The sequence below is a fragment of the Sinocyclocheilus rhinocerous genome, unplaced genomic scaffold, assembly GCF_001515625.1.
Source record: "Sinocyclocheilus rhinocerous isolate Xijiao unplaced genomic scaffold, SAMN03320098_v1.1 scaffold3081, whole genome shotgun sequence".
Taxonomy (NCBI): Eukaryota; Metazoa; Chordata; class Actinopteri; order Cypriniformes; family Cyprinidae; genus Sinocyclocheilus; species Sinocyclocheilus rhinocerous.
Window position 1 is genome coordinate 137,439 of NW_015666530.1, and position 13,905 is coordinate 151,343.

Consider the following 13,905-nt stretch of genomic DNA (forward strand, 5'->3'; position numbering starts at 1 on the left):
TATATATATATGTTATATCTCAGCTGATAACACATATATCATGCCTCTCTAAAGAAAACCTACATTACAGATGCTTTTGGTGCAAGAATCTTTGAATAACAAACAGACACTGGGAAATAAGCATGTAAAAATAAATATCCAATATTGACCAATACCGATAAATTCTAAAAAAATCTTTTAATATCTCAGCTGATAACCGATATGGCACCGATATATTGTGCCTCTCAAAAGAAAACCTTCATTATGGATACTTCTGTTGCAAGAATTCTTCACTAACATAAACAGACATTGGGGAAAACATGTTATAATAGTCTAAAATGACAAATTTTACTTTTCCAAAAGTCTCAAAACTACTATTTCTCCTCAACCACTCTTTGCACAGTTTTCCAGAAAGTTCTCCACAGTTAATGTGTAACCTCGCGAGCTGTGATTTGAGAGTGAAGGAATGCATGAGAAGATGAGGTAGAGGAACTGAGTGACATGATTTGCTTCTCCTTGGAGAGATGCAGAAAAACGAGACGGTGAGTGAGAGAAACGGAGACGGACAGAGAGAGAATCGCAGGAGGAGGAAAGCGAGGGATATGGAGGGAAGATGTCTTCAGGGTAAGGTGCATAAATCAGGATCTCCAAAGAGCCTCAAACGGAAAAATTGAGAGCAGAGCCTCATCCGTGAGTTAAGCTGACTCCCTGCTGGCCTCCTCCAGAGTTTAGTCAGATTTACATGCTCTCTGGCAAACAAGCACACGGGCACACACACACCGCTCAGGAACTGGTCTGCTAATGTTGATGGAAACCATCAATCACAGGACAGGCCTAATTCTACATCAAACTAGTGATATGTTGCCTATTTGTGCAGGCCAAAAAATTCCTTGAGATTCTTAAAGATCATTATTTGACATTTTCGAGTGAAACAGAATATTTACTGGCAGGGACTTAAAGGTGCAATATGTAAGATTTTTTTATTAAAATATCCAAAAACCACTAGAACAGTGTTATATATTTTGCTGACTTGTGTACTTACATTATCCCAAATGTTTTGAAGAATGTTTAAATCCAGAGAAATAAGCAATTTTAACTAGTGACACGGACCTTGTCCATAGTGTCATTGCGTCGCTTGCCAATGACGTCATACACCCTCGATTTCAGAACGCTTCAGCGGCCTCGTTTCGCTTCGACGGCTTTCCGCCTCACTGCTTCATACTACGATGTTAATAAATCTTTAATACATTAGCTCATCCATGAACATGATTTCTGCCTGAGTCCCATCGGATTGCGTCGGCTGTGTGGATGAAGATGACAACTCCCATGATTCCACACTCAGTCACGGCGTCATCAAACTACGCCTTTGTTTCTTTTGAATATGCGCCCTCTAGCGGTGAAAACTTACATATTGTACCTTTAATTTTGTCAAGTGTGATTTGACTGGATTGGTTAAAAGTTATGAAAACCTATGATATTATTGGTTAATTTTAATGAAAAATTTATACCAGGGACATTTTAAATAGAAACTAAAAAGGGTAATTTTGATTTCAAGTTGCCTTTTAAGCAGGATCATCATAAAAAAAAAAGAAAAAAAAAAAGAAAACGTAATATAATTATTTAAAAAAACTATTAGCAAATAGGTAACAATTGATGACTGACTACTACATGAGCTAGAAATTTAAATTTTGGAGTCACTAGGGCTTTTTTTAAATAAATGTAAAATTACTTGTGGTTCTCACATCTGACAGTTCCGGCAGTAACAGCAACCGATCATCTGAGCAAATTATAAAGTCACATGACATTTTTTCCCCAATGAATCTAGGAATTTATTCAGTAAATGCATCTCTATCATAGTTTACGCACACTAAATAAATAATAGTAGTCTGTCATCTGAGTGAAATGATAGCAGCCAATCATATTAGTGATTTATTCAGTCACATGACCTGAAGCAAAGTCCCACGATATTTTGGACATGCATCTAGGAACTTATTCAGTAAATGCATTTCTATTGTAGTTTATGTGCATGTCTTCTCATTGACTAAAACTTTTATCCACCTTAATTTTTAATGTCCATTTTAATAATTTTATTTACCTCTTGGTGCTTCCAACCAGCATTTTTTAGGCATTATCCCAAAATACACAAACTTGGTTAATATCTGACTAACATGCGTTAACATTGCTTATTGCATCTGCAGAAAAATGCTTAGTTTCACCAACAGCCAGGTTTGGTGGGAGAACACAGAACTCCCTCACAGCAAATTCAGGTTGCAAACAGGTGTGACAGGATATTAATTCATTTCTGAGAAGGAGCAGGGTATATACATTTTTGAAAAGGCCTAATATCCAAATTAATTTTAATGCTGACAAATTTAGGTAAACGTGTGCATTTAGACTGTCAGTTTTGATTCTTTAAAGGGAAACTTTAGAAGTCTGCGCATCTGTAGGAGGTGTTTACAGTGCGTAAGTATGTGTGTGTAAGTGTGTGTCAGAAATAGACTCATCATACCTTGTAGTTGCGACATGTTGGGTTGAACGCATTGGTTCCACATGCAAAGAGAGTTTCATCGTTACGTGGCACCAGCACTTTGATGTAGTTGTAACACTCATCCTGTGAAAGACAAGACACTGGCTTTTACTCACACTATATATAACTCCTGATTGACACACACACACACACACACACACACTGACTCATCTTGAAGCTTACAGCGAGCATCATTATGGACTCTCTTTTTCCCTCACTTCCACATACACAAATTACCATAATACCTATGCTGAGCTCCAGGATCTGACTCACTCCCTGCAACTCAGTCTTCAACCAACAATGATATTATAAAGCCTGTGTGTGTTCGCAAATCTACATGTATATGCAGCCACCTGTGGAGAATCACTTAGTCTTGGCCCAGACCATTTACTGACCATCTGATACATACTAACCACAACACAGGAAAGTGCCTTCTTGATCTGGCAAGGTCTAATCTGATTGGCTGCCTTGACACAACTTTTAGGAATAAGGAAATTTTTTTTCTGACTGATAATTATTTTCATGTTATGGCCAATAATTGATAAACTGTCCATATAAAAATTCTACACTAATTTGCCTAATTACATTGAAAATAAAACACTAAAACATCCAATAAATCATTTTAAATGATCTATATGTCAGTCATGTGGTCTCTTCCTGTCTATGTTGGTCGTTTTTTCCCAAAATAAGCTGCAATGTGGACCAGACCTGCCGTTTAGATGAAAGTCTGGCTATGCGAGACTAATGACCACTAAAAGCAACAGTTGCTGACTTCTATCACAATTACAGGGAGGAAGTGAAATAAAAGGGCTGTGTACTCACGCTGTTTTTCCCCCTGACTGTGCATTTCTCCACATCCTTTGTCTTCCATGTCAGTTTCTGTCACACAAACAAACACACAATCAAGGGCTCATCGCTATTCACAACAGCTGCAAAGGGAAAATTTCATTTACTTCAATAACATAATAAACACATAATAAAAATAAAAAGGAGGAAAGAGAGTTAGACAATGAGGACTGAGCAACAAGAAGAAAGAGAGAGAGATCCCCGAGGTTGTTAACAAGCTGTGTTCAAAAGTGTGATTGTGTGTGTGTGTGTGTGTAGGTCTGGGTGCTTGCTGGTGTCATTAGGTCTGGCTGTATTGCAGAGATTTACTGGGCTGCCCCATGTCAGCCCACCCAACAGGAACAACAGGCAATCAACACCCACACACACATACCATGACAAGCTAAAAACAACACTCTCACTAACACAAATATTTGCTGCAGTGACATCTTACTCTCAACAGTTAAGATATTAATGTCAGAGAGACCCAAAAGACAAAAAGCAGAAAGCGATCTCTCCATGTGCAGACGGGTTCATCAACACTATTACATTCGATTGGATTACTGTCATTAACATGTGATGGAAAACAGTTTGATGATGGAAAAATTTATTTTGCTATTTAAAACAAATAAGTATATATACTTTAACATTCAGAACTCAAGTTAATTGGTCTCTTAGGAGGGGGGAAAAAAACAACGTACCTTGAATATGGTACAAAAATCTATGAAAAAAGGTACTTTTTCTTTTCTTTTTCAACAAACGGCAAGTGAAAGCAAAAGCTTAACCTTTTGAAAATGTTGTAAGTGAACCTCAGGAGGTCAAGCTAAACTGTATATGAGCAGTTTTATTTTCCATTCATTTTATATGAAGCCTGCAATTCACTATTATGAACATTTAGTAAATAATAAATAAACAAACTGGGGTTTGGACAGGGTTTTGGGACAGTTAAATGTAAAAAAAATATGTTTGGGTGATATAATATATTTTTGTATATATATTTGTTTTTTAATAATGAATAATTAGTTATGATATTGCTGTATAATTTTAGATGTTTGATAGAGAAGGTCAAGAGTTCTGATGTGGAACAGACCAAAATGCCAATATTTTACCATATTTTAATGAGGCGATTAAGACATTTCATGTGTTTAAAACGAGTTTGTTTTAATGCCAGCTTACTTTTTGTTATAATTATATTAATTATTGTTATAAGTTATAATCATTGCATTTCATTTGTTATATGAAATTACATTAAAAAAAAAAAAAAAAGCACCAAAATATAGCATATTTGTTCAAATTGCCAACCGTGTACTGCAGTAAGCTACACATTTCAGCACAGGTTTTTGTGAAAATAATTTAAGCGTGTGAAGAGGCTTTTCAATAAATGAAACTCACCTGCAATGAGCTTAGCTAATCACAATCAGCCATTAACCTATAGAAATCCTACAGAATGTACAGTAGCATATAAAGCATATTTAATTCCAAGTGTCACACTGAGAGCAGAAAATGGTTCTGTAAAACTAAATTACGGCTGTTTTTTGTGTTAGAGACCTTGACTAACATTTCAAGTGGACCTCAGGGAAAAATGGACAGTGCTATAAAAGTGTGGAATATGCGTCCTTTAACGCCACCATAAAGAGAATTACTCATATGAAAAATGGGATTTCTGAATGGTCCTTCCCCAAAGACGAATAAAAGTGAATATTCCGACATCACGCACTCACGGCACTGATCTGAGAGAAAGAAAAACATTAGAGATGACTGAAACAGGAAGTTGAGAAAAAGGTGAGCTTACCTGTTGGGGGACGATACGCTCCGCTGAAGCACTGAGGTTAATGGCAAAAACGTGATCTCTACAGAGACACAGAGAGAGAGAGACAGGAATGCCAATATTCTCCTCAAGTATTAGGGCAAATGAGATTCTTTCTGCCAGTTCTTTCAATAAATAACAATACAGTGCCAATAACACCTTGAGCTGAAATGAAAGGGGCAGAGGACAGCTAAAACGAGAGCGAGAGAGCATGAGTGGTGAAGAGACAGACAGAGAGGAAATAGAAGGGGTGAGAGAGGTGTCAGAGAGTGAGCGAACATCCATCTGTTTGCAATCCAGGTCTGAATGAGACTGATTGGCCCAATCACACGACCCTTATCAATAGTGTGTGGGTCTTACTGCTGCAGGCGTCTGGATAAACAGCACTAGTGTGTACCGATCAGGAGGTCTGGAATTCCCAGTCGATGTTGCATCTTGAATCTTTTGAAATGTGTGTGGCTGTGGTGTTGTGTGAGCGTGTGATTGAACTGACATGACATACCTTGCAGCAATGTAGACCATGTGATTAATCCGCAGCATCCTCTGAAAATCCAGCCCCAGTCTGGAGGTATCGTTATCTGACATGTTCCCCTGGAAACTGGGATACAGGTAGGTGCCTTCATGAAGGAGGAGAGAAAAGACTGGGTTAAAATCAACTGGAAATGCTCACTGCCTACCATCTCTGTGTCAATGATGCACCTAAAGGATTATTCTTATTTTAATAGCAACATTTTTTCTAATTAATTTGTTAACAGCAAATAAATGTGTACATTTCATCACATTGTATCTATACCTCTTAGGACTATTCATAAGATTTTAATAATACCTTTTTGGGTGGTCAAAACATTAAACAAATTTTAATCAGTATTTGGCTAATTAGCCAATTTTCCAGTTAAAAATAAATAAATAAATACACTTGAAAATATTAATTTGTCATAACTTTTACTAAAAAAAAATAAGACTAATAATTGTAAAAAATACAAAAAAAGTATTTAAAATTGTATTTCTGACTCCAAATAATATCTTATTGGCAAGTAGTTTGTTTTTCATATGCCCATATAAAAAAAGATTTATGCTTAAAACATCCATGAAAGAATAGCAATTTACTTCAGTAGCATAACAAAAATAAATACATGCATACACTGGTGACCAAAAGTTTGGAATAATTACGTTTTTTTCATTCTTTTGAAAGAAGTCTCTTATGCTTATTCTTGACCAAAAATATAGTAAAAAGAGTAATATTGTGCAATATTATTACTATTTAAAATAACAGTTTCTATTTGAAAATATTTTAAAATGTAATGTATTCCTGAGATGGCAAATTAGTCAAATTTTCATCAGCCATTAGAATTCGATTAGAAATGTTGAAAAATGTTGTTGTTGTTTTTGCTGCCTAATATTTTTTTGGAAACTGTGATATACAACTGTGCTATAAAATAAAAAATAAATAAATAAATACTTATATGAATACATATAAATTTAAGATATATTCCCTAAAAAGGGGACATAACACACAGTTTCCGTCTGCAAGCTGTGACATCGACATACATAAAACAGGAACAAAAACTTTATTGAATTACATTTTATTTAATTTGTTTATAAAACAATCACAATCATCACTGAAATGCCAAGAACAAACAAACACGCTTGCAAAACTCTTTGTTTCTGCCCCGGAGAAACAAACTGCATGCACTGTTCCCTTAATGCTGGGTTCTTTGGGAAGCTGAACAATGTTATCTTTCCCTCACAACCAAAAAAAACACACTTCTTTGGTGACTGTTGATTTTGTGGTCTAAAAACAAAATGACAAATCCTTCTCGAGCAAGTCCTGTGCAGCGCTGCCGACGACTTCCGTAACCCGAATGAAGCACATTGATGGCCTGCTCTTGCTCTCGTTGATGAGTGCGCGCGCTCTTCCTGGAGAAGTGCCCATACAAGGAATTCCACCCTTTACGATGTCATGACGGGCCATGCTCGAAAAAAACTTTCCCAAACTAATATGAACCCTGAAGGAGTGTATTTGGCACAGAAGTCACACGTCCAACTCGTTTTTTTTTTTTTATTTGGCCACGTTTAGCATGAGAATCCAACTCTTTAACAGTGTAAATAAGTCAGAATGCATGACATAGCATTAGACCTCTCCTTTAATTCATATCTTATGCAATTTTGATAATTATAAGGACATTTAAATATTTTATTGGAAAACAAGACAGAAATTCTGATTAACAATATGTAGCATGGAGGTTTGATCCATTTATTTCTGTCTGAGGATCTTGATCAATAGAAAAATCAGCCCCCATACATCAAAAACTGTTTCATGTTTATAATGATTCATATTACAGATCTCATTTTGCTGCAAGCAATGTTGATAAGTGTTTACACTCACAAACATCATCTGCTAATTAATCTCATTTACACTTAAATAGATTAATTTCTAGCACAATGTCAAAGATGAGTCATGAGTCACTTTAGCATGCTCTTCTTTCAGAGGCCGAGTGGGTTTTCAGACCCGCAGAGAAACGTCTACAATGACCTGCAGGGACCTTTAATTTGCAGGTCTGTTTGGAAAGTAGCAGCCACAGGGTGACAAATATGACCTTGGGGTGAAAAGAAAATCTGGACGTTTTAATGATTCCTGTTACTACAGTTATTTATGAAGCTGTGTATTGTTAAGAGTTCCTCCTGTGCTTGGCAGACCACAGGTGACCGCAGCCGGAAACCGACGCTCGCTCTGATGTTCAGGAACCACAGTAAACAAACATGCAAGGGTTAAACTGGAGCTGAATCTTCACTCTCTTCTCAAAGACACTGACTGGGTAAACACCATCATCTGATCTAGGCAGGATCATCACTCAATAAAGATCACCCAGAGTGTCTGCATCTCAACATAGAGCCAGAGCCAATGAACCAGTGATATGAGAAAGAAAATTCAATCCACACGACTCTCACAAGTCTGAAAATCACTGCATGAACTCACTGCATGAGAATATTCTAGAAATCTCAGCTTCGTTCTTTAAAATAATTCAAGATTATTCTACCAAACTGCAGTTATAAATTTTAAAGGCAGGAATGCACTTTTGAATATGTACTTAGGTTTTAAAACACTAAGTATCATACACTCGCTGTAAACAGGCATCGTACACTAAACGACTGAGGATCACACTCTACCAAACTGTCAAGTCATTCTAAATTCATGCAGAAACATGCACCTCGTTGCTAGGAGAAGCATGACAAATAAAAACAGCGTGTTCTAAAATCGTCTCAAAATATCAAACATTTTTGATATATCTTACCCTATGTGATTTCTGTGAAACTGTCAATTCCAACTGCCCTAAATCTGCTGACTGGCAGCTAGCATCAACTCCAGCAGACTGCAAATTGGGGCAAACATCTGGGCAATGTAGTGTATTCCAGCATATTTACTAACAGGTCTAATTCATATTTTTATTCTGTCAAGACTCAAATACTGTCTGGATGAACAAATAACCAAAGTTTGTATTCTCATGGCAGGTGTGAATAACACTAAACAACGGATGTACTGAAAAATTCTTGCCAACATCACAAAATTAAAAATAAATAAATACAAATAATATTTTTATGACATGGCTGAAAACAAATGTATATAAACTATTTTATTAAGATTTATTCATTTAAATAAATTGTAATATTAAAATGTTAATTATTTATACTAATGTAGCAAATTAGCTCAAAAGGGAAATGTATATAAATAAATACAATTAATTATGATTAATTACAATTATTTATATCAGCTGCCAGTAGTAACTGTAGCAGAATTAAATTGCCATCAACTAATCTGTCCGTCCAGCGAACATTTAGTGTAATTTCATATCAACTCTAAGAAAGGTTATTTTCATGGCCACAGAAAACAACCTTCTTACAGAAGTCTAAAAATGCCTTAGAGCATGTAGCAAGGATCAAAATCGTAAAGGGACATTATTCACAAGTAGGATCAGAAACTCATGTAATTTGTGCACAAAAGTTTTATTAACTAACGCTAACACACATAACTAATCTAAACAAACAAATATACAATCACTCATACATGGGGAAAGGGCAAATGAGACTTGATGGATGAAACCATCAGGAAAACCAGAGAATGAAGCTATGAAAAGAGTCAGTTAACCACCTGAGTAAAACCATCAGGCCCGTTTATAACGGGGTCTATAGCTTATACTAAACCTTTCGTTTAGTTAAATGTACGATACTTGCATTGCCTTGGTTGTTGACGAGCGTACGGATGCAGTCTCGGATGAAAGATAATATACACGCTCGTTTAGATCATCAGAAGGCAAATTCATAGATACTAAACATGGTATAGGTAAGATTACATGAACGAGTGATTCCATCATAAGCCTGCATAAAACAGTATACAATACAAAAGACAATATACAAGAACAGTAACAACATACACAATGACCTGAAGGATATGTGTGTTCATTCAAAGAAAGGTTTTCCTATGAATTAATTAGAGAAGAGTCCATTTTTTATGGGCATTATGTTTTTCCTAGGGTTGAAAAATGGTGAGAGGGAGACCGTAAAGTCGTAAAGTTTATGAACCGTGAGATATTGTACTGGTATCGCTACTGGAATGCCCTTTCACAATTTTGTATCACTCCGCTTGTTCTAGCCGGGTCTATGTTTTTTTTTAATCTCTAATATCAGTTAATAACTGTCATGGTACCAATATATTGTATTCATAGTGTCTCTACTTATAGTAACAGTGATTTAAGTGCATATTAAAGTTGATCACACTGTATGACATAAGAAACAGCTTGTATGGATCCATTCATAGCACAAGTTTGTCAAACCTAACTTAACAAACATGGATGCCAACAGTGTAAACAAAGACACCATGTTTTGTTAAAGCTTGTTTTCCATGTTTTGTTAAAGATGCTGCTTTTTTTCCACCTGTAATGTGTGGGCTGCACAAAGACCACAGGGCTGATGGGACCATCTATGTGTGGAGAGAGACAGACTGGCATCAACATATGCAAATACACCAACTGTATTAACAACTAGTTGTTCAGTTCACTCCCGTACAACTCCTGAGAATTAAGATATTGAAGATGACAATCAAATTATACATTAAATATGTGTCATGTGTACAGAAGAAAACTGAACAACTAGTTGTTAATGCAGTGATACCACTCGCTGACAGCTCCTCTGAGCTGCTGTGTTAGAAAAATCACTGAAATTGAGGTACCTGTCTCGACTCATTTGCATATTTTGATATGGTCTCTGTGCACTGTAGCTGCTCCCACCATCCCTGTGCTGCAGAACAAACCCATACATTACACAGCTTGTTACAATTGGTTGCATGTTGCAGCTGTCACTGCTCTAAAAATATTGTGAACAGAACAGGATTTAGCACTCAGAAGAGGAGTGACAACTGTATTTAGCTACAGTATAAATGCGGTCGCGGACATCTAATGGGTTTAAAGGTTACAATGTGTAGAAGTAGTAGAACAGAGCCAAGTCTCAGGATGTAAAACCACACATACACATACAGCAAGCACATAAACACACACACAGGTGGAAATGGTTGATAAATGGGTCTCATTACTCGTGTGATGTTCTTCTTGGAGAGTTCTATTAGCCCCAGCTATCTGTACACCAATAGCTCTGAGGCTCAGTATCTGTTTTTGAGTCCAGCTCTCTCAAATGTGGTCCAGTCGTTTCAGCAGAACAAAGAATGCTGCAGAGCTCCCGTATCTGCTCAAACATGTCCCCCCCGAGCCTCCCCTGTCAATCATGGTACATCCATGCTGAATTCTGTGTTTGAAAGTTAAAATGATAGGGAATTAAAGTGAAAATGGGACCACAAGCTAGATTCCAACTTAAAGAACCCTCATGACTTATAGTTCAACCAAAAAAGAAAATTCTGTCATCATTTACTCACTCATGTTGTTCCAAACCTGTATGACTGACTTTCTTCTGTGGAAAAAATAAAATAAATACAAATAAAAATTTTTTTTAATAAATAAACAAAGACGATATTTTGAAGAATGCTGGTAACCAAACAGTTTCAGTTTCCAATGATTTCCATTGGATGTATAAAAATATATTAAAAAACAAAAAACTGTTTGGTTACCAAACTTCAAATACTTTGTGTTCCACAGAAGAAAACTTAGTCATACAGGTCTGTCTGTCTATCTATCTGTCCATCCTTTCCCCTCCTTATATCCATCTATCTTTCTATATGTCCATCCATTCATCATCTATCCATCCATCCATCCGTCCATCTATTTTCAAAACGTTCAATCAAGATTTTTTTCAAGTCAACATTCAAAGCTTGTATAAACAAACTGCTTTTCTATTTCAATTGTTACATGAATCTCTTTCCATTTCAGTTCATTTTACAGTTAACACTGAATTGCAATTCTATATCCTGTTTGCAACCTCAATCAAATTCAATGGAAATTCAGTAACTGAACCTTCCATTCACTTCTGAATGGCTCAAAACCCAGCCACTAAGCCATGCCTTCAACTAAATCAACATAAAATAACACTTTTTGGTTTCCTAAAGAATTATGAACTATATAGTGCTGGGTTTTATGGACTGTATAAAAATGAGTTGTCCACAAAATATCAACATAAAACAGCAAACACCTCTATCACACTTCATTTGCAATTGAGTCAGCCTCTCCACACCCTGCTGTTTGCTACACAGCCAAGACTGAGGAGTTTTTATTTGCCAATTAGTAACAACTTCACAGCAGCGTCGAGTAAAGCTGCTCTCTCAGACCCAGTGGGTTTGGAAGCTGGGGAGTAGCGTGGGGAGGAGAATCGGGATGGGGTAGATTAGGGCTGGGAATGGGAAGGTGGAGTGAGGATAAACTTGGCAGCCATGGCTGCTGATATACGTATTTGGCATGTGAAACGCTTTATGCCTGCCAAGACCTGATTGCTTGGCAGGAGGTTTACTTTTAAACTCTGGGCACGGTTTAATGCGCCTATTGCAATATATCTTGCAAGATAAAGCATTCATAATTCCAACTGCCATGATTGAATTATGAAGATGTGAAAACAAACTGAGGTTTCAACACTCTTTGTATGCCGTAAGTTAAAAGGAAATCAGTGAAATAATGTCACTTTTATCCCAGGAACTACTGGTGTTTCGTAGTTTTATACTTACGTTCACTACCGACGGTGCTGATGGGCTCCAGGTCCTGAGGGAAGGGCGTCACACCATGGCACAGATGTTTTAGGCAGGTGAGGGTGAGCGTGAGGGTCAAGGCCAAGAGGGGCCGCGACCCCAAAATCACCAACCTCATTTCAGCTAGAGCGTAGAAGTCAGCCACACAGCATGACCCAGAGTAGACTGAACACCACCTGAAAAGACAACAAACGAGAGCGATCATGACAATGGCTGTTTTAAATATGGTCACTGCTAACCTCACTAAAAAGGATTTTTGTGCTTCTACCTGACTGAACAACTTGCACATACGACTGAATGATTGTGAAAGTCACTGGCATGTCGTTCCAAATCTGTATGACTGTGGAACACAAAAAGATAAATTTTTGAATTTGCACTAGCTGCTCTTTTACATCCAATTACAATGATAAGGGCCGAGGCTTTTAAGCTTCAGAAAGTGTTGACACATATGTACTGTACCACTTTTAGGATACTGATATGGTTATTTTGCGTCATTTTTGAAACTTGAAAGAAATGTGGACTAACTACTTTGTAGTGTTGTCAAAAGACCCGGTACTTCGGTACCAAGTCGGTACTAAAAAAATGAAAACGTTACGGTACCAGGTTTTTTTAAGTACCGGTGGTACAGAGTACCCGGTCAACCCGGTTCTTGATGCGCTATCAGAAAGGTGCGCAGATGCGCTCTCTACATAAAAGCACTGAGACGTGGCGACATCAAAAGGAGGAAACACACCAAACTAACAAAACACTTTAAAGACAGACACCTGGATCAAATGAAAGAGTTCAAGCAGGTAAGTTTCATTTTAATTTTTAATATTTATCTAATATTTTAATATTGATCTTGTGTTTCCCATACATTGATTTATTTGTTGCGGCCCGCCACAATATCAAAACTGACCGCCACAAATAGATTTTCCAAAAGGCTTTGACTTATAAAGAACCTTTAACATCTGAAGAACCTTTACGTTTCACAAAATGTTCTTTGTGGCAAATGAAGGTTCTTCAGATTATAAAAAGTTGAGAAAGAGATGGTTCTTTAAAGAACCTTTGACTGAATGGTTCTTTGTGGAACCAAAAATGGTTCTATGAAGAACCTTTTAAGCACCTTTATTTTTAAGAGTGTACGTCTTTCACACTTTCAGTCTGTTTTTCTTAATTAGTAAAATGCAATTTTATAGGAGAAGTTGAGTCATGTAGACAACAGGTTAAGTAAAAAATATGAATATGCAATAGCGCATAAATATAGCAAAATGCTCCTCTTTATAGTTATTTTTCTAGCTGACTGATGAGCTTATGGACACCGAATGGTTATTCTGAGGTAAATGTATATTACACTGCAATGTTTACAAGCTTTACACGTTTTCCGCAGTTTGAAACACTGAATGAGCTTTTTACATGAGACATTTCAGTAAGATGTACTGTAGGCCCTTATAAAATAGCCTACCTTTTGATGTTAATTCATGTTCATTATGTACTATAGTAGTAAAGAGAAAGATAAGAACCTTTTAAGCACCTTTATTTTTAAGAGTGTACGTCTTTCACACTTTCAGTCTGTTTTTCTTAATTAGTAAAATGCAATTTTATAGGAGA

At 36.6% G+C, this 13,905-nt stretch overlaps 1 protein-coding gene across 6 annotated transcripts in view; it reads right to left on the bottom strand.

Moving 5' to 3' along the window:
* The window catches only part of LOC107732474 (semaphorin-6D-like), a 175,559-nt gene that overhangs the window by 40,556 nt on the left and 121,098 nt on the right, over positions 1–13,905 (bottom strand). For all 6 annotated transcript variants that reach the window (XM_016543815.1, XM_016543819.1, XM_016543818.1 and 3 more), the window contains 5 exons: positions 12,295–12,491; positions 5,641–5,755; positions 5,124–5,181; positions 3,329–3,385; positions 2,489–2,590 (listed from right to left, as the gene is read on the bottom strand). In XM_016543815.1, the coding sequence (XP_016399301.1) occupies positions 2,489–2,590; positions 3,329–3,385; positions 5,124–5,181; positions 5,641–5,755; positions 12,295–12,433 (471 nt within the window). In that variant the 5' untranslated portion in view covers positions 12,434–12,491. The remainder of the gene's footprint in view (positions 1–2,488; positions 2,591–3,328; positions 3,386–5,123; positions 5,182–5,640; positions 5,756–12,294; positions 12,492–13,905) is intronic.